Below are 22417 nucleotides of genomic sequence, written 5' to 3' on the forward strand. Positions count from 1 at the left end.
AAACATGGTCAAGGTATGTAGTGCTACTTTGGTTAGACCAGGGAAAACAGTCTCAGACACAGCCTGCAGCCAGAAAGCATCATGATCAGTTAGTTGAAAGTGCTGTCTTAGTGCAACATTTGCTTGCAGATCAATCAGTTCCATCTGTAGAGATCCAGCATGTGCCCACTTGAAGGTCTGTGTCACTCCCTTTGAAAATCCCCTGACATCTGTGATGAGGAATGAATTCTCAATGAGAAGGAGCTGCTGTGCAAGGCTGAAGCTTTCAAAGCAATCTCTGAAGTTTCCAATCAGCTTACCTATGAAGTCAAAATGAGGAGAAACATCTCTCTCACCCTGAATCTGTTCCTGCACTTTTGGGAAGTGTGCACAGTCTCCTTGAAGATCTTTCTTGAACACTTCCAGTTTCCTCTGGAAGGAGCAGACAGCTGTCATCAAATCACAAACTGAATTGTTCTTGCCCTGTAGATTCACGTTGAACTCATTAAGGTATGATGTGATGTCTACCAAAAAAGCAACAATATCCATTTTGCTCACGTCTTGCAAAAAAAGTGAAAACTGTGTTGCCTTCTGACTCTTGAGCTGTACTAGGAAAGCTGTTATTTCCTTTTGAATGGACCAAAAGCATTCCAACACCCTGCCTTTACTGAGCCATCTTACGTTGTTGTGCAGCAGTAGGTCATTTGCATTTGCCTCAACTTCTTTCAGGAATTCTCTAAGCAGGCGATGTTTATGAAATGAAGATGCCCTGAGGAAGTTGATGAGTTTCACCATTGTATTCATCACTTTAGCATACTCTTCTGACAGATTGGCGCACAGGACAGACTGATGAATGATGCAGTGGTAAGCTGTGAGATCAGGGTTGTCCTCTTTCAGCTGTTCCACAGCTCCTCTCTCGCTTCCTATCATTGCAGGGGCCCCATCTGAGGTGATAGAGACCACTTGTTTTAGATCTATCCCCCTCTTTCTCAGCATCTCCTTTATGGCCATGTATATGTCCTTTCCTCTTGTATGTGTCTCGAGTGGTGTTACACCTAACTGGTCTTCACAGAATTCCTTCTTCTCTGTGTGGTAAAATCTAACATACACCAGAAGGTGGGCATTATCACTCACATCAGTAGATTCATCAACAGCTAATGCTATGCAAGATGCACTCCGAATAGCTTCATCAAGCTGTGTTAATACATCCTCTGTTAGTATTTCACTCTTTCTTGCTGTTGTTGTACGTGATATTGGGATTTGCTTGATCTTTTCACACAGCTCGTCTTTTTGTTTACCGTCGAGTAAAGTTTCAGCAACAGCATTCACGCACTCCATCACCACTCCCCCGTCAGTAAATGGCTTTTGGTATTGACCCAAAATCCAAACTATTTTTAGTGAACATTCGTTTGCACGTTGTTGGGCAGTGAATGCATGGGAGAGGACTCTGGTGGACCGATCATACTGGGCTTTGAGTTCGTTTATTTTGCGTGCCCTCACCTCAGACTTCTGTGGATATGTTTGCTCAAAGGATCTGTGCTTTGTCTCGTAGTGGCGCTTCACGTTGGCACTTTTTATTAGAGCCACGGTCTCTGAACATATCAGGCAGAGTGGTTTGACACTCGCTGCAGGAAGGATAAAGGCATATTTGTCTGTCTACTCCTCTTTGAAAGCTTGATTTTCTGTATCGACTTTCCTGACTTTTGCGCACACCATTCTATCATTTCTCCTCTCGTTTCCGCTTTTGCTTCTCTCTCTGTCTCTCTCTCTCTCTCTCTGACAACATCAGTCTCCTAACATGTATTGTATACATTCACTTTGATTGGCTGAGTTTCGTGAAGTGATTTAAATAACGCACATGATTGGACAACACACAGTAGTATGGGGCACTGTCTGGGAACTTCCCAGCTGCACTGAGCCAGTGCAGTATGTGTACATTGAAAAAAAGGGTTGCTTCATCAGTATTTAATTTATGAGAATTGTGTCGAGGTCCAGATAGCACCTTCACTCGGTCCGGACCCGGCCAATTGTGCACCTCTGGCCTATATGTTGCATATGTGACTGTTATTACTATACAAAGAAAACACTTGAATAGACTCATAAGTTTTCAAATATATTAAGAGCAACTTTTCAATATGAATAAATAATAATAGCTCCTGCACATCCTTATAAATAATAAATGTGTAAGTTGCATTCATGGATCATATGTTTTATGAAACTATGGCTTTATGCTGATCTGTCTACACTTCATATCGGTTTAAATCAGACATTTTATTTCAGTGGTGGATTTGTTCATTTTGGTAGTTTTCAAAGTAGTTTGGTAAGTAGTAACTTTGAAAGAAAGACTTGGATTACTTAACAGATTTTCTTTGTGTGTCAGAAATCAACATTTTATCAGTTCTGAAATGAGTGGAGACAGAGTCCAGACCTCTATAAAAATATTAGAACTTTGAGTGTAAGAAAAGCACATTATAATAAAATGTATTATTATTATTAGAATAAAGTATTTTTCCCCTTCACAGAAACATTAAAGGGGTCATGCCATCCATTTTCTTTTTACTTTATTATTTTCCTTGAGGTTCACTTATAATGTAAGTAAAAAATGTTGTCATTATATAGTATTTAACAAGCTTTTTCCACCCTTTGTCTCTGGCCCTCTGTCTAAAACGCTCGGTTTTCTTTGCTGTCTCCTTTAAGACTTCAGTATACACGCCCACTGTTTAATGATTGGCTAATGTCTTGCAGCACAAACATCCTTTGCCAAAACACTCGTGGAACTGTTTTTTTTTTTTTTCAAGATAATACAATTTAAATGGGCAAGCAATTTACAAAATCCCCTGAAAGCATTCAGTCCAGGCAGTCATTCATAGCTATATGTCCTAATTTACGTATGTCAAGCATGCAATCAAACTACTACAGTTGTCCCAGCTGACATAACAATCGAAAACTGACAAAGTCAGCATACCGTTGCTCCCAAATACATATATTACTAGGCATACAAGATATGGTGATACAGTAATGCTATATAAAGCTGAGAACAGTGAAAATAGTTCAGATTAACACAAGCTGCGAATGTGAAGGGTTAATAAATCTGTATCCAACTGTAATAGATGGTCGACCCGGGTGTTCACCTCTCGAGTGGCTGCTTCAATACACATCCCATGTAATGGGAAATGCAGGATGTTCGCTGGGTGGGGAATCCCCCTAGACTTTTTGCTGCCTAAATAAGGGACAATGGGCATCCCAATACATTCATTTCGACCAAAATAAGGGATGTCCTGGCTAATGTGAGACAGATGAGACGACATGCTTGTACTACACCATTGTCTTCCGTTGCATTTCACGCTACGTGTTCTTACATACTACAATAATTTAATCTCACATCAATATTTCGTGAGCAATTATGTATTTATTTGGTAAGTAACGTGTAATAAGCACAATCTGTTCTGCGTTGGAGTCCTGATCATGGCTGACTATACAATTCCTTAAATTTCAAACAAACAAAGTATTCAATTTGTTAATCAACTGCATTACTGTCGTGTCCAACTGGCACTGCTTCATCTTTCTATATAAGTTTCTTTGCAAAGCCTGAATCATAATGGTTCTCAATACAATCCTTATAGAAATGTGCCGAACAAAGTTAGTACTCATTCCTAATGTTGGGATCCTTCAGAAGGCAAAGCAGAGATGCAGTTTTTCCACAACCAGGAACACAGCAAAGTCTGGGGACCTTACTCCACATCATAATCTTTTATTTGGTTAAAAGCAGACTACAGAAACAATAGTACCACTTTCAGTGTTGGAGTACCTCAGCCACTCTCTCTAACAGTTCACCGTAATGATGACGTATGTTGTGGAGGCGCAGGTATTTCAATGAACATCCCATTCCTAAATCACTATGCGGCCGATTTCAAAACGAACAATAAATGCTCTTTTTGGACTGGAGAGCAAGTTTTGAGTTCTGAAACTTACAATATGTTTTTGTAGTACAGTGACCTCTTTTATGTCAAAATATCAAGGGAAATTTGATTCCTCATGACATGACCCCTTTAAACAGTTCTTAGCATCAGCTCCCACTCTTTTATTGGAAAGGGGTGCTGCATTTCTGTTTTATTATTATTATTATTATTATATACATGCATTCATGCATTTTGCTGTAACCTGGATTTTTAAATGATTTCCTGATTTGTAAGTTTAGGTTGCTGATAATGCAGATAATTGGGGATCACATGAGGAAATGTGTTTAATTATAATTAACCCTTTTTGTAGATCTACGAGGACTCCATTGTTCTCCAGTCAGTATTCAAGAGTGCCAGACAAAAGATTGCTAAGGAAGAAAGCGAAGATGACAGCGACGATGATGACGATGACGAGGAAGAATCAGAGGCAGAGTGTAAGATGAACATTTCTAGTTAACAAATGACCAATTTGCTAATACTGAAGGAAAGCTTTAATATTCAGTTTGCAATTGATAAATCTTTTTCACAGTTAACGACAAAGTATAACGCTTGAAAAAATGTTGAAGTTTTAAAGTTTTAAGTATTATCCTGTAAAAAGTTGCACTAATTTCTAGAAGCAAATTTGTATTTATATCTCTTCTTTGTTGTAGAGTTGTGTTAATTTTATTTTAATTCTCTTTTATTATGGTTGTTATTTTTTTAATCCAAGCTAAGTCAGTGAGGGTGAAAATTAAGCTGAGCAAATGGGAGGAGAGAAGTCAGGACAAAGGCAAGAAGAGACAGAGCCGTGGAAAGGCTAAGCCCGTGGTCAGCGATGATGACAGCGAGGAAGAACAGGAGGAGAACGTAGGTCCACCTCAACAGAACACTTCTCTAATCAGTTAGGCCTGTCATTCGTATTTTTTTCAGATACTTGACATTTACATTAATTACGTGTCTTGTAATCAAAAACCTCAGGTGCATCCACTGACATTTTGATAGAATATGCTTGAGGGGATATTACTGCAAAAAAAAAACAGGCTTTGATTGAGCACTTGTGGGACAATTAACCGCAAAGGGGTGATGCCACTCAAAATCTAGCCCGCAGCCAGCCACTATCAACTTATAAACAAAGAGAATTATAGATGCTTAGCCACATGTCCTTATCTTTCATCATCCAAAAGCCCTTTAAAGTGTTGTTACACAGTTCCCAGAGGAAAACATTCATCTGAAAAAGATGTTTTTGTGCCCTTATTTGCTCTTGAACACTCGCTTATTTCTCTCTCTTTATCCCATCTGCTGCAGTTCAAGAGGAAATTGTAAGTCAGTCTCTTTCTTGCTTTTGAAACCTCCTTTCCTATGCGCTGTCTTCCTCCCTTTGTGTGATTGCTTTATGTCTGAACATAAGTAAATTGCAGGGGCTGCTCTTACAAAGAACATGTCAGCGCTGTGTGACCAAAGCCCATGTTGGAGAGACAATATTAGATTTTCTCATTATCCAGAAATAAGGTGCATCAGTAATCAGTCACAGAACCCTCTGCTGTGGGGCAGTCCACGATGTGCATATGTGTGGGATGTCATGGCATGTTTGTTTGCAGGAGCAGTCAGATGGGAGCCACAGTGACGATGAGTGAGGCGTCGAGCTGATGATCAGCATTCCTTTCACATGTTTTTATCCTTTTCTTTTCTGCTGTCATCCAGTTGAATTATTCTGTGCTTCACCTGAGGCTTGCTATATGAGTGTTTGTTTTTTTTTCCTTTTTTTCGTATCTTCTATTTTTTTGTATTGTTGCACACTTTGTCTTGTGTTGCTGTCCCACTGTTTTGAATGCAGTCAACTGTGAAAGAATCTACAGTGAGGAAACATTTTCTTTTCACCTTTAGTATATTGCTTAGTTCTTCCGAAATTTCACTACACACAGTGATGTATTTTAGGAATGACTTCCATGTGCTTGTATACAATCTACATTTATGCAATGTTTTAAAGCAATCTAAAGATTTTCTTTTAATTAAAAACGACAGAACTGCATCAAAGAACTTGATATATAAGCTATCAAAACCCTTATTTTAGACTGAACAGTGCAGAGACTTAAGGTTAAACCAGTCATTTCTAAATTATTTGCAAAGCATATCTTCAAGTCTTCAAGTGATACTTAAAGTGAAGTCCTCATTACACGAGCATTTCGTATCGTCTTGATTAAACCACATACTGTAGTGACTTCTGTATTGCATGCAGCACAAAAGCCAGAAGAGATTACAAACGTGTTTGAGAATGGACTGCTGATCAGCCCTATACTGTTTCAGTGATGCTTGAAAGGATTTTGCAAGCATTATATGATATCTGGTGATGTGACAAACATTTCTCTTTTCTGTGTCTTGTTTTACTCATCGCAAACCAACCAGCTTGTTACAAGGACAAATACAGAATTAATTGTTGCAATGTTATTTGCCTCGCTTTTCAAAATTGCAGTGCTTTGCATTTACATTTGAAATGAGAGTTCTTGTCTCACAATATCTGAATACTCGTGTAGATTGTGCAACCAGTTTTTTATTGAAAATTGTATGTCGGATTATAAACCAGCTCTAAATTGCTAACCTTACCTACCGTATATGGATATTTTTCACATTTTTTTTTTTCTTTTTTTTAAGAAACAGTGTTATTAAGTGAGAAACTTAAAAAAAAACAAAAAAAAAAACATTCTTTGCCCTTATACCTTATTGATATGGATTTTTTTTAATTGAGTGTTATTGCTTTAACATTTACTCATCAATACACTTGCTTTATTGACAATGAGAACTCTTTGTGGTCTATTCTCTTATGTGTCATTGGTCATTTCTAACATCTCTTCTAAACGTGCTTTGTGCTTGGAAACTATTCTAAAGTGTCATAATCTTTGCTCTTCTTGCACACTTGTCTTTGTGGTTGTAACTCATAGTCCAAAGTAAATAAAAGTCACCATTGGTGAACCTTCTCTTGCCAGTCTTTGATTATTTTTTTGGTGGAATGTCATGCAAAATTGTTGTCTTAATGAAATAATTGTTATTAAGTACTGTGCACCTCTGCTGATTGATACAGTATATTTACACATACTATTATTTAGTAGTTCTAAGCAATGTACCACTATTGATAGACATGTGCAATCCAGTTTCATGTTTTTTGTGCTATTAAGGTTTATAATATCCCCATGTAACAGTATTTATTTTAATGGCTCCATTTACTTTATTCAAATGGAATCTTAATATTCCCAATAGTCATTTGAGATATTTTCTTGGATTCATTTTCACTTGCAGATGCTATTTAACCTGAAGCCAATAAACTACAGTAATTGCTGCAACTGTTCCCCTGCAACAACCAAAGCTTAAGTGCCTTGCTCAAGGGTGCAATGGTAATGAGACAGGACTAAGTAACACTTCTTAGATCTGACACATGGTATCAAAACTGCAACTTCTAGAATAGATAATTCTGCAGCTATCCTACAAAGACAAAACACAGTGACTACACTGAAACTGGCTTTAAAGTTTTTGGATTGCCCAGCCAAATACATAGTATAGTTGAGCCAAGTCTGACAGATCATATAGTTTAAATGGATTGTTAACCCACAAATGAAAATCCTGTCATAATTGACTTACCCTCATGTTGTTCCCAACCTGCTGAACACAAACAGAAACTTTAGGCAGCCTGAGTCACCAGTCATTATTTATTTATTTTTTTTTGTATGGAAAAAGTAAAAGCTGAATAAGGCTGTCATTCATTCTCTCTAACACAGGGGTTGGGAACCTATGGCTCGTGAGCCACAAGTGGCTCTTTGTTAAAAATCAAGTGGCTCGCCGGGTGTCTCACCATTCACCAAAACATGATTGTTTAAAACTTTCTAGAGATAATTTTCCTGCAGAAAGTGTGGGTGCGATTGCAAAGCTTGAAGTCAATGACACTGTTTTGATTTCCTTTCTTCCGAATTTGTCGTACAGCCTACTCCTGATGAACAAGGTTTGAAATGAACATCCGGCAAATGCGGATTTTTCATGTAGAGTATTTTGCTGATGTACCAGCTACTGTGGAAGGTGACCTGTAAGACTTCTCGAAGTGATATGTTACAAGAAATTAGACACAAAGACGTGCATTTGACAAAACGTGATTATATTTGGAAGAACAAACGAAAGAAAAGCCGCCGATGCGCGTCTGATTTGATATGTGTGCGCGGTGAGCTTTGCTATACATGAGTACATGAAAGTGCTTCTCCAAGACACACACATTCATAGAGTTCGGGGCCTTGTTTCCCAATAACTATTGATCTTAGCTGTTAAGGGCATTTTCTACGAGCGATTTTATGAACGTTCATTATTTTTTATGTGCGCCAGGGTGTGAAATAGCACCCGCAAAATGCGACAAGGCTCAATCCAGTTCGCAAGCTCCTCCTCCAAATGTATTTCATGCGCAAGTAATTTTGCTCATCTACCCGCAACAGGTGGGTGACCTGTAAGACATCTCAGAGTGACACATGACAAGAAATGCTGTTAGTCAAAAAGACGCACTTGAAGAAACACACTTTATTATATTTTTAAGAACAGACAAAAGAAAAGCCGTCAGTGCTCGTGTCTGATTCGCTCTTTGTTAGAGGTGTGCGGCGGGACACTGTCTCGTGGAACACGCATGTAAAGAGTTATCACTCCCTTTTCTCTGTTTTTATTCGACTGAAAACTGTTTGCAAGAATAATGTAATCTATGAGAATGCTGCAAATGATCTCCAATCATCTCGTGAGGTGCTGTGAGTTTAGTTTGCTTTATTTCCACGGAGCAGGTTGCTCTTGCATATTGTGAACGCAACTCTGCAGGTTCAGTAATATATATCTTTGTATTAAAGACAAAAGTGATTAAATCATAAAGTAATACAAGACATGTTCACCTTGAACCTTTTGTTCTATTTTCTTTTCTTTAGGTAACATAAACTGTTATTACCAAATGCAATACAAACACATTCGATAAGAACACACATTTGGCAGCATTTTTTGGGAACACAAGGGAATTTATTAGGCTTATTTATTATGATGATTATTATAATTATCTTTACATTTATAATTGTCTTTGGTTCTTAATTTGTAGCTATTAGTCATTGTTCACCTGTTGTACTGATGTTTGCGTGATGGCAAATGGGGCCGTTGGAGATGGTAGATGTTTGGATTTGGGGAGGTGGTTATATATAAGATTTTTTAATCACTTCGTTATTAGGATTCCTCCGGTAGAAGGAAACCTATTGTTATTGGTGGTTTTATTAGGATTCTTCCAGTAGGAGGAAACCTATTGTTTTTGGTGGTTTTATTATTATTATTATATTCTCCTTGCGCCCCAATATTTCAAAACATTTCACCTGTCAAAAATTTTCTAATTTGGCACATTGATACTACAGGACACCGGGAACCCCCACACCAAGAATGGCCCACATTCGCCCTTAGGGGGCGCTACAGGCCACGCCCAAATGTCCCATTTTCAAAGTGATGGCATTTCCACCCCATTTGTCCAATTCTTCTGAAACTTGGTGTACATGCCTCAAGGACCCATAAGGTCCGCCATGGTGGATTTTCCTATACAGTGAAAATTTGGGAAAACCTACAAAAATAGTATTCTCTTGAACCGTAGATCCAACTGACTTGAAATTTGGTACCCATGTGTAGAATTGATGTATTTCAATTTGTTACTTAGCAAAAATGAATACAATACAAAATGGCTGAAAGGGGCATATTTATGTAAATGTCCACATTGCCTCAATATATATGTGTCAATAAATCAAATGTCATTTTGACTGATGGTTTTTCAAACCTAACATGCTTCAAGATGACATCGCTCTGAAGTACCGTGCAAAATTTCACCTTAATATGTCAAAAGATGACTGAATTACAGCTGTTTGAACTTGGGCCAAATCTGACAATGCTAGCGACTGGTTCTTTTTTTATACAGAAACTGAAAGCAGAAATACTCAGCAATGTGAATAGCTAATTTGGTTAAGATGTTGTACTGGTAAGTGAAGGGTCAGAGGTTCAAATCCAGCCATAGCCATAATTTTTTTGTTTAAGATTCAGACAAAAAGACATGTTTTTTAGGATTCCTCCATCGGGAGGGTTTAATCCTTTCGCACGTAAATTGTAAATGATTTAACTGATACCCCCAGCATGAATTTTTTTTCGGTGGTTATTTTACAACGTATCAAATTTTAAACTCCAGTGTGATGCACCAAGCTTGTCACATGACACTCTGGGCAGTCACATGACGGTTCACCGCTGACTAGTCTCGCTTGGAGCTGGAGGACAGAGTATAGGTAAGCGTTGCAAGTCATGTTTTTTTTCTTCAGTTTAAAACCTTCCTCGTTGGTTTAAAACATGTATAAACTATAATAAATGTTTTAACCACCGGTTTATATTGACATTTATTTCTTTTATTTTCTCGGGCTTTGAATTTCACTCCCACGTGTCACTCCAGCGCATTACAGGATTGCTACTGGTGAGTACATTTTAAGTCTTTTTAGATTAAGAATTGTTGAAAATTGTTTGCAAACACATGTAGAATAATATGTTTATGATCTGTATTTATCGTACTTTGATGTAGTTTACGTAATGGCTCGTGCGGTTCACTGCTTGTGTAATATTGTGGGCATATTGCACATATCTAATGTTTTATCGTGTTCACTTTGATCAAATGCTATTGTGTGAGGTATAGCCTATATTCTAATGCTAATATTAGGAATGGGTTGCAATTGAAAGTAGCATGATATGTAATTCATCAGCAATAAACTCTAATGCACAGGCAAAATACACATTTTACAAAATTGAGTTATGACTGAAATCGGGTCTCTTGGATTATGATCTGTCTTTTGTCAGATGGGTTTCGCTCAACTATGCTCATATTCCAACAAACAGAGTATGATAATTGGCTTAATTAAAATAAAGTTTGAAGCCATTTTTGTTTTTGTTTCTGTGTTGGCATAGTTACTATTTTTGACCTTTGTAATGCAGTATAGTCACACTGTTTCCTTCCATCACCATTAGATGCTCAAATGTGTTACTAGAGTATATAGGGAATATAGAGAAATAGCCACATGATGTCAAAAAACATGTACAGTATCTTTGCTCTGTGAGAGACAAGAGATAAGTTCCATATTACCATTATTCTTAAAATTAGATTTTATTTAATTTTATCTATTGATCTATGCTTTTTATATGCATTTGTTTATAGATAATCAACTTTTTTTTAATTTTATTTTTTTTATAAATATCATTGTAATGAATAACAATATAAATATTTTAACAAATAAAAGCAACATAACCATAACAGCTACTAAATAGCATTCATAACATTCAATTACATTGCATTTGTGGTAAACAAAAGCCCACAATGCACACATTTTATAGATTACAAACCAATTACAAGGACAAAATACACAATTTACAATACATAACAATTGAAATATAACCATAACTAACATTTGCTGATTTTATTTCACAGTTCTCAGTAATGCTTTTGTGTGTGGTATCAAAACATGGGCTAACACAAAAGGGAGTGTTGCACAGCTCTCATGTACTCGGTGAGTACCTTACTACTTTACTACTCTGCTTTCTCTTTGGTCATTTTTCAGGTGATCATGGTCATTCTCATCCTATTTGCCCCCCTGTACCACAGGCCCTGTAACATGGCTGGGAGAATGTGGGACTGGTATACCAGTATCCTTCCTCACATTACATCAGACATAGAGATCCCAAGCCTCTCATAATGGTGAATGTCTGTGGTGGATCTGATATAAATAATCATGTTTTGCAAATACTCAGTGTGCATGTCACACACACACAAAAATAATGTGAAATCGGTTTCTTTTTGCAGGTGTAAACTGTTGAAATGCCAGCCTGCCCTTCCACTTTGTCACTGATTCATCCATGGAGAGGAACAAAAACATGCTGAAAGAAGTGTTATTCACTTGTAAGTTGTAAATGTCCTGAGTCTGCGCGATGTGAAGTACTATGTTACTTGGCTCTGCTTCATCAAGAGGCATAATAAATGACATATTGAATAATAATGAAATGTTAGTTAGTAATTTTAAGAACTACTTACAAATTTCATTAAAAAAAAACAACAAAAAAAAACAATATACATATAATAATATTTACTAAGCAGTATGAAATAACATTACATATTAACTATAAAGAACATTTAAACAACCTTTTATAGGTTCAATAATGTTTGAGTGTGTGGTGCTCCTCAAAGAATATAGTAACACACAAGGGAGTGTTGCACGGCACACATATGTATTTTGTTAAAGTGCCTCTTCTTTGTCTTCCTTGTGCTGGAGACGGACCTTGCAGTGCCGCCTGGTCCTGCTACCCTGGGAAGTGGTTTGAGGCACTTCAGAGGGGAAATGCCTGGCTGTCTGAGGCAGGACGGCCCCTGAACTGTGCTCCTCAAGCAGCCCTCTCATCAGGCTGATCCTGAATTGCAGGGAATCAGTGGAGTGCCCTATCAATAGTAAGGGGCCAGTAAGGACATGACGACGGACCCAGAGATCCCAAGTCCCTCATTCTTATTAGGGGTTCAAGCGCTTAGCGCTGAAATCCTATTGTAATTGTTAAGATTTTTATTATTATTATTATTAGGGGTTCAAGCGCTTAGCACTGAAACCCTATTGTAATTGTTAAGATTTTTATTATTATTATTATTATTATTATTATTCTGCCATAAAACTGATCGGGCAGAGCAAACCGTAAAGCCTAGAGACTTGAAACTTGGTCAGATGGTAGTAGTACTGCTCGCTACTCAGAAACATGGACTCGGCCAAATCAGTCAATGGGGGACACTACAGCGATCAAAGACGCGAAACTGCTCATAACTCCTAGACCGTTTGTCGTAGACTCAAGTGCTTTATACCATTGGAATCCTTGGCTGAAAACATCTCCGATTTCTCATAAAATATACTTTTGCGAACTAGTCATAGGTTTTTCGTCCGATCGTGACCAAACCAGTGCCAAACGATTCTATGGAGTCTCAATATCAAAAGTTATCAAAAAAAGTTTGAACTTTCGACTCGAGCTAGCTACGGTATGCGAAAACATCGGAAGTAGGAGTGGCCAATTTTACGTAAATGGCTATAATTCTTGAAGAAAATAAGATATCTTCACCAAACTTGGCATGCTTATGTAAGAGGTCAATCTTTGGTCGCCCAGAAAAGTTGGCGTGGTTTTGCCACATGGTGGCGCTATAATACCAAAAAAACCTGAAATTGGCTGTAACTATGAAACCGTTAATCCTATTGACTTCAAAATGTGCGTACATTGTTCTCAGCTGCCATCATTGTCTATATGGACATTCACGTATGTTGAAAAACATGGCCGCCATCGGCCAATCAAATTTCAGCAGCTATTACACAAGATTAACAATGACCAATCAGAATGAAACTTGGTGGACCTATTTGATTCTTGGTCTGAGAGGGTTGTGCAAAGTTTAAAAAAAAATCGGCCACTAGGTGGTGCTATCACGATTTTTGTAGGTGTTGATGGTTGTATATAATGCAGTGTTGTGACAAATCACAAGTAATATATATCACCTGATAGCTCTTCTCATTCTAAACAACTTTGCCTCAAGAAGCATTGGTATCTGTCAAACCGTAAATATTTCAGATAATGTTAAAAACCTACTTTAGCGAGCTAGTCCTAGGTTTTTTGCCCAATCGGAAGTAAACCAGTGCAGAAATATACTCTGGAGTTTGATTATCAATAATTATAAAAACAAAGTTGAAATTTCGACTCACGGTCGCTAAGGGGTGCCAAAACATTCGAAAAGGGTGGGTCATTTTTACTAAAATGGCTATAACGCCTGAATGAAATGAGATATTTTCACAAAACTCGGTACACATGTGTATGAGCTCAATCTGATGTCACAGTAAAAAAAAAAGTTTGGCTACTTAGTGGCGCTATAACAGGAAAAAAACATGAAAACAGCTCTAACTTCGCTACCGTTAGTCTGATTGAATTGAAAATCGGCATGCAGTATCTTTGTCCAAGGTGCAATGAATTTTGAGCACCTATTAGACAAGGTTAACAGAGGCCGATCGGCACAAAACTCGGTGGGCCTGTTCGACTCCTGGCCGTAGAAGTCTGTGAGAAATTTGAAAGAAATCAAACACCCATTACCCTTTGGTAGCTATAACAGTGTCATTTAGAAAATGGGCGTGGTCAAGTGTACAAATAAGCCCATAATTCCTAAACAAAAACTCAAGAACTTCACGAAATTAGCTGAGAACATGCGACATATGATTCTAAACAAGCATGCAGACTTTTATGGAGATCGGACCATAGGTGGCACTATGAGCTTTAAAAAGCTTTAAAAACCATGTATTTCCTTAGTAAATTGCCTGTATTGGCTGTAAATGGTCTATTCCATCTATGATCTAGGTGGTTATATGCTTGCTAAATAAAACATAATACCTTTTTAAGCATTTGATTAAAGTCCTTAAACAGCTTGAACCCCATTAATTGCTGCTCGCAGCTATATTTATTATTATTCCTGTAGCTCTAAATTGCCCAATAACTCAAGATCTTCTTGGTAAAAAGTTTTTAAATTTGGCACATTGATACTACAGGCCACGAGTAACTACCACACATGGCCCTTACACTAGTACACATGTGAGCCTATAGATGGCGCAACAGGCCACGCCCCAATTTGTCCATTTTCAACGTGATGCCATTTCCACCCCATAAGTCCAAAATTTCTGAAACCTGATATATATGCCTCATTTCTCATGAGGAACAAAAAGCCTCTAGAACCCATAAAGTCCACCATGATGGATTTTCCTGTACAATACAAATTTGTCCAAAACTACAAAAATCTACTCCTGAACCATAGCTCCAACTGACTTGAAACTCGGTATGTATGTGTAGGATACATGTCTATCAATTTGTTATTTAGCAAAAATGAATACAATACAAAATGGCTGAAAGGTGCTCATTTATGTAAATGTCCACTTTGTCTCAATATCCATATGTCAAAAAAAATCTAGTGCCATTTTGACTAATGTTTTTTCCAACCTAACAGGCTTCAAGATGACATCACTCTGAAGTACTGTGCAAAATTTCACCTTGATATGTCACAAGATGACAGAATTACAGTTTACTATTATTTATTGCTAACGCTAAAATAATGCTTTACAAATTCGCTAGTCATAAAACCGATACTTTGATTCAATCACCAGTTCATATGAAGACTCTTGCAATGTTTAATAAAAAATTAATGAAATGTTGTGTACATGTGTGAAGTACATGTCTCTACCATGTCAATTGTTACATAATTTGCAGTTTTGAGGAGGAATCCACATCGCTGCTTACAGCTTTAATTTTAATTGCTTTTTTCGTTTCATTTAAAGTGCAATTTGAATTTATAAATGTCTTTAAGTTTTTCGTGTTTCAATAAATTAATTAAATTTTTAAAGCAAAATCAATAAAGCAAAAATATTCACCGACCTTGGGGGTTGAACATTAAATCGGATATCGTGATATTTTAAATGCGATTATTATTAAAATATTTTTGTACATATCGCCCAGCCCAAAAGGGGTTACATTTTTCATGAACAATTGTAAAATGAAGTCATTTTATGGAGACCCGCACAAACACGTGTACTCAATTCCATATTGCAATATGTTATTTATTAATTTTTGCATATTTGTATGTTTTTGAGTAGCCTATGGGCAATATAAACATTTTATTTTATTGAAAAACATTGTTTTTGAAAATAGTAAATTATTCGTTTGTGGTATGGCTCTTTCGAAAAATGCATCAACCAAAAATTTAAAAATTGGCTCCTTAGTGAAAAAAGGTTCCTGACCCCTGCTTTAACATCTACTTTTTTGTTCACAGAAGAAAGTCATATGGGTTTGAAACAACATGAGGGGGAGTAAATGATGACAGAGTCAACTGTCATCAGTGTAGTTACTGTGTTTTGCCTTTGAACACAAATTGTTATTAAGATACTACGACCCCGTAGTTTAACATATCTTACTGTATGTGTGATTTGCAATGTTTTACTGATTTCAAGAACAATTATTTGATTATTTGTGCATCCATGTGTGCCGCACCAGTATAGTATATTTGATTTGTATACATATACTTTACATCAATGTATTTTCATATTAAATCAGACGTTCATCTTCCTTAAAGTGATAGTTCACTAAAAAATTTAAATTTTCTCATAATTTACTCACTTTTATGTCACCCCAGATGTGTATGAATTTCTTCTGCTGAACACAAAACAAAAGCGAAGAATTTTTAGAAGAATATCTCAGCTCTGTAGGTCCATACAATGCAGTTGAATGGTGGCTAGAACTTTGAAGGTCCAAAAACCATATAACGGTAGCATAAAAGTAATCCATGAGACTCCAGTGGTTAAATCATGTATTCTGAAGCAATATGAGAGGTGTGGGTGAGAAACAAAGTAATTTTTTTACTATAAATCTCCACTTTCACTTCCACATTCTTCTTTTGTTTTTGACGATTTGTATTCTTCGTGCATATCGCCACTTACCTGGCTGGCTGGAGAATTTATAGTAAAAAAGGACGTAAATATTTATCTATTTCTCACCCGCACCTATCATATTGCCATTTGAAGATATGGATTTAACCACTGGAGTCTTACGGGTTACTTTTATGCTGCCTTTATATGCTTTTTGGAGCTTAAAAGTTCTGGCCACTATTCACTTGCATTGTATGGACCTACAGAGCTGAAATATTCTTCTAAAAATCTTTGTGTTCAGCAGAAGAAAGAAAGTCATACACATCTGGGATGACATGAGGGTATGGCATGAGGGTGAGGAGATGAAAGAATTTTCATTTTTGGGTGAACTCTCCATTTAAGTGTCCTACCTCATATGAGCACTTAGGGGCACTGAAGAGGTCCCTCTTAGATTTTACAAGATTCTTTTTGTCCCCAGAGATCAAAACGCCTCTTCTTTGTGTGCTCCAGCTATTTAAATAGAGTTCTACTAAGCTCATTCTCTTCTAGAGTACACAGTCCATTTCTGGCCTGTTTGTCTTGCACTTTGAAGTGGCAAGCTGTTTAGATAGCGGTAAGCCTCAGGAAAAAGAGATAAATTGGACAGTAATCTTTGTCTCTGTGCCAGAGATGTCAGCTGGAAATAGTCAGGTGCATGTGCAATCCCTGCTATTCTTCTGTAGCTTTTGTGAGCCCTTTCCCGCTCTTCAGAACGCTCAATGTGGTGATAACTGAGGCTGTTTCTCAAAGAAACTCTCAGAAGTGTAGAGAAATGAGTCATGTTTGACTAAATGAAAAGGCCAGGTGCTCCCTATTATCAGAAGTTTTGCTTCTAATAACGTTTTTATCGTATTTAGTTTAGCTGGGTCTCAGGGACTATGAATACCCAAAATGCATCACTTAAAAGGGGTTGGGGAGAATGAATTGATCCCACTGGGATTCCAGAGTTCGTGATCAGTTAACTGCATGACTGAGGAAGCCTCTTCATCACATACCATCTTCATACCAACATAACTCCTAATATGAATAGAACTTTATGGCATAGGCCCAGGCAATTTATATCTGCTTCACCATAATCTGTCCGCTGAACCAGTATTTATATAACTTGACCTACAACTAAGAAGCAAGATCAAAGCTTAAATTATGGTCAGCAGAATTTCCATCATACAATCATAAAGAGCAGCAGTTGTATTGTATTGAATCATCTTATCGTCTGCTTTACCAGAGGCATCTGAAGCCTAGCCTGAGATTAGAAAGTGCCTTTAAAGGGGAATCTATAGTCTAATTTATTCCATGATTAAGTCTTATCTGGGTCTGGTATATCTAATTGGCCCAGATAACTGCCTGTTAGATAGCAATAGTTCTTCTCAATATCATCTCAAAGCAGAACATTTAAAAATTAAAGAAGGAATTGAAGAAAACACCATATATTCAGGGGCAAAATGCAGGAACAGTAGGACATTTGACAGAGATAAAACAGTACTTGGGGACCTGTCTAAATCTACTGCCTTTTTAAGAAACCAGCAGAAAGATGTTCTTTATTCAGATAGGGTCTTTCTGAGATGTAAGTAAATCCGTACCAACAAAGAGGATGAGATGCTAAACGCAAGCAGGTCTGATGATGGCTGAACCATCACATTCACTTTCACATGCTGCCATACAAAAACCAGCAGGAAACCTTAAAGTGGCTTCATCTGTATTTTGTGGGCTAGCGAGGATTGCATATTAACTTTTGAGCTGCCTGTCCAGTCACACTCAGTCTAAAACAAGGATGTCTATAATACCTATAATAAGTCTATAATTTCTTTAATTTCCATTAGCATTTCTATTCATTTCAATGGCTGTTGCTCGGCTGGTTCAAGACCAGAGGATGCACAAAAAAAAATCTTTATCTGACAGACTGAGTTGTAAAATGTCCGTCATGGTCTACTTTTATCCATCATACTTGTTTTCATTTCATATGTATTAGGGCTATACATTCAGAGGGTAGCATCCATTATAATGGTATACACATAACATTGGATATATAAAAGATTTTTGACTCCCCAAGTGAGTGTGGTGAAACCAAGGAGTTCCAGGTTGAAAGTTCTACCTGTCAGTCAACCGCTGCGCTAAAATACGATTTTTAAGTTTTGCCAGTTATGTACGGCTTTAAAAGGAAATTATCCAGTTGGAAATTTTGAAAAGGCACATGCACACGTACACAAGTTAACCAAACTGTTTCAGTGTGCCTGATATCAACATAAAGTGACCAAGATGAGAAGCACATACATGTGAAGCTCAGGTTGATACAGCTACTCCACTAAAATAACGGAGAATTCTGCTCTAAACATAATATTTGCGCTTAGATAACATGCAAGAATATATGGCAGAAATGATATGCTTCTTTTTTGTACTTTTGTTTTGTTTTTATACTTTTTTGTATTTTAATATCATGCAGTAAAACACTGACGCAAATATTTCTGTATGTAGTCATGAATTCAGAGACCCTACACTCAAAATCTCAACACAGGAGATTACAAGTCATCGGATCACCCAAAATGCTTCTTAATACCAGGCAATTAACAGGGCACACACAGTGAGAGAGAGAGAGAGTGAAGTCAAATTTTATGCAATAGGTTAAAAATGGTTGTCATGTTTCTTTTTTGTTTGTCAAAATGATGGACAGCATTTCAAATTATCCGTCAATGTTTCAAAAATCTTCGGTTATTTTCGGGCAACAAAACCCCTGCTCAAGACCCTGCGGAAGTATGTGAGGTGTATGCAAATTGTACTATCTTTGCTTGTAGGCACTCAGTTCTGACCTTTTTTTTTGAGCCAATCTCTTAAGCCATAATGCCATGTGACTAATGATTGTGGAGAAACAGGAAAATTACATCCTGACAACGCTGATTGGGTGATGGCGCCACAAGAACACGCACAGTCCCAAGCCCTTAAATAGCAACTATTCAGTCAGTGCATGAGCTCTGACATCATAGGCAGCAGATAGGAAAAAATAAAAAGTCTATTTTACCCTTTTAAGAGTGCTCCAAAAGCCGAGTACTGATAAAACATCCATAATGTACTGAAATACTTGATACAAAACGATTTTGCAATTTTATTTTGAACATTATGAATAACCGTCAACGGAGATGCATTTTGCCCACAGAGTGGTGTAGTTATGGCATATACCACCAGGGGATAACTGCCAATGCTAACCAGCCAAACCGTGACTAAACAGTTTAGCCATATGGTACACACTACACAGATGCCAATGTCTAGAGATACATTTGGCCTTCACTTGACCGTGATGCAGGATTTCCTGTTCTCAAGGTGTGAAACAGGAAAGAAATGGAACACAGACATGTTAATGGTAAGTATTACTTAATTATTCCAAAGATTTTTGTGTACTGCTTCTCTTTAAATCACTGGCTTACAATACACCATCTGTGAGTCTCATTTGATTGTATGTACCACTTAACCCATGTGGTAGGATGTAGAGAAAATGTCAGGGCTTTCTGGGTCATTGATTTTTTTTTTCCACCTACAACAAAATCTTTGTTTCCTGTCTGCATACTTCCTCTCTATGCATTCTTGCTGCTTGTAAACAATGGCTGATTTTCAGTCAACTGTGCTTGAAAATAATGTACAACTACAGAGCCAATGAAATACAGCACCTATACAGAAGTGCAAATAGAAAAGAAAATATAGGATTTTACTCAAAATTATGGTAACATAAATTGGCAATTGGAGGTATAAATGGCAGTATAGTGCTATTGATCATTGTAGTACAAAATACTTAATATTTAAATACTAAATACTTTTTGGGGTCACTGTATATACATATATTTAGTGTTTGAAACTGAATTCAAGTTGAAATCCTTGTATGTTCCATTTCAAGGCCAGCTGTGCTGACATGGCTGACTGCCGACAGTGTTGGAAGACCCTGGGATGTGAGTTCACTTTGGGTAACATTGAGGTATGGCATGCAGAGGGGTGCCGAGGCATTAGTCGGCCCTGTGCTTGATGTGCTTTAGAGGAATTTAAGTCTGAAAGAGAGGGCGGATTAAAAGAAACAGCCCCAGCAGGTGGTTTTATTGTATGTAGGCGAAGGGGATATGTGAGGTCTCTACTGTCCTTTCTCTCATTCTCTCTTTCGGTCTGTCGCTTGCTTGTGTTGCTCTTGTTCACATTTTTTATCCTCTCTCTCTCTCTCTCTCTCTCTCTCTCTCTCTCTCTCTCTCTCTCTCTCTCTCCCAGTCTTTTCCTGCAGGTTTTTCACCTCCTCTTTTTGGACAGACTTTCCTGAACACAAAGAGTAGTTTAAAATTCCATTACTGTATTCAGTATTTGAAGAACAGAAACAGATATTTAGTCACACTCACAAAACCAATCTCAAATCTCCCTTTTTAAAATGTATAGTTCTGACAAAACTTCGGATTGGGTGAGCCATATTCAAAGCAGTTGTAGAATGAATACAAATGCACATCTGTGACTGCACATTCTATATTAATGTGCTAAGTTGGTACTTTCTTTGCAACGGTAAACAGCTGTTAGGATAATGAACTACATTCAGCCTGAACTCATGAAAATGACTGAAATATCATGAAAGTTTTGCTAAATTAAAGTGCGTGGTTCATTACATGTATTGCTGCAGTTTCAAGGTAAAATGTCCACTGACAGATGCTAAAAACAAGTTAAATGTTATCTCAAAAAGATGTTAATGCTGTATGGAGTTTTAAATGAACAAAACCTACCTCCCTAATCTAAACTTTTAACTGAAACCTAACCAATAGTGTCATAAAAAAGCAGATGCAAGATATTAGAGCATTAACCTTATAATTTGTTCTACTTTTAAATAAACAAATTCGACATCCCTACCCTAAACCCTACTTTTATACCTAACCAATAGTGTCATGAAAGCAAATGTGAGGTGAACAAAACAAACATCCTTATCCTAAACCCCACACCTAAACCTAACTGATCATGTCATAAAAAAGCAAATTGTGAGATGATAGAGCATTAACCTTAAAAATATTTTTCCCCCCAAGTTTTAAGCAAACAAAACTGATATCCTTACCCTAAATCCTACATTTAAACCTAACCAATAGTTTCATGAAAGCAAATGTGAGTTGAACAAAACAGACATGCTTACCCTAAACCCCAAAACTAAACCTAACCGAGAGTGTCATAAAAGCAAATGTGAGATTAAAACACAATAGCTGAAGCAACCAAGTCATTTTGTGGCACTTCTATGACGCTATTGGCTCAGGTGTCAATTAGCATGCTGTGCTGATGTCAAACCCAGGACTTCCATGTTAAAAATTCAACATTCTAGCAGTTTAGTCACGCTTGAATAAGCTTTAAATGTAGTTGCTAATGTAATGCTAGCGTTAAAATATCGTCTTTGAAATCACACATTATAGTAAAAGCGTTTCAATGTCATAAGATTGTACTGTGTGGGAAACAGAGGAAAAAGTATGTGTTTATGAAGTGTTAATCTGGTGTTTTACTCGTGTTTTGAGTGAAAGTGAATAAAACTTGTTGCACCTCTAGTGTTCATTTCACCAAAAACCTGTAGCAATACGCAGAACCTAAAACTAATTTAGCAAATATGTAGTTATAGTAACGTGAATCTATGAGACCAGGTTGCCTACATTTCATCAATAATAAATGTAACTCTTTTTTGAACATTTGTGTCTTTTATCTTAGAGCTGTTGTCGCTTAGTGTCATGCCTAAAAACACCCTTTACCCATGTTAAGCCTAAACACAGATCAAGGATACCGATGGGATGAACAACAAAACTAATCCTGTATCATCAATATTTTACAAGTGATGTAATACACGCTGACAAGAATATACAGTATTATTTTACATTTGTGTTAGTAAGCATGTATTTGTTCTGAAGTCTACATTCTTACCCTGCTAACAAAAACAGCTAAAAACAGCCTAAACTGGTTATCTGGGCTTAGCTGGTGTCCCAGCTAAGTAAGGCTAGACTG

At 37.2% G+C, this 22417-nt stretch overlaps 1 protein-coding gene and 1 long non-coding RNA gene across 5 annotated transcripts in view; both read left to right on the forward strand.

Moving 5' to 3' along the window:
* LOC127424423 (probable global transcription activator SNF2L2) overlaps positions 1-6897 on the forward strand; it is a 96173-nt gene extending 89276 nt beyond the window's left edge. For 2 of the 3 annotated variants that reach the window (XM_051669628.1, XM_051669639.1), the window contains exons 32-34: positions 4249-4372; positions 4648-4784; positions 5516-6897. In XM_051669628.1, coding sequence (XP_051525588.1) covers positions 4249-4372; positions 4648-4784; positions 5516-5551 — 297 coding nt within the window. In that variant the 3' untranslated portion in view covers positions 5552-6897. The other variant, XM_051669648.1, reaches the window with a different exon arrangement.
* A 2758-nt stretch (positions 6898-9655) lies between these two features.
* LOC127424710 (uncharacterized) lies at positions 9656-12037 on the forward strand. Of its 2 annotated transcripts, XR_007894504.1 has the most exons (4): positions 9656-10410; positions 11413-11491; positions 11587-11679; positions 11785-12037. It is a non-coding gene; the product is annotated as an uncharacterized LOC127424710 (long non-coding RNA). The 2 variants fall into 2 exon arrangements; XR_007894503.1 differs by lacking the exon at positions 9656-10410 and having other exon boundaries at positions 11038-11491.
* The last annotated feature ends 10380 nt before the right edge of the window (positions 12038-22417 follow it).

This window comes from Myxocyprinus asiaticus, chromosome 3, assembly GCF_019703515.2.
Source record: "Myxocyprinus asiaticus isolate MX2 ecotype Aquarium Trade chromosome 3, UBuf_Myxa_2, whole genome shotgun sequence".
In the NCBI taxonomy this organism is placed as follows: Eukaryota; Metazoa; Chordata; class Actinopteri; order Cypriniformes; family Catostomidae; genus Myxocyprinus; species Myxocyprinus asiaticus.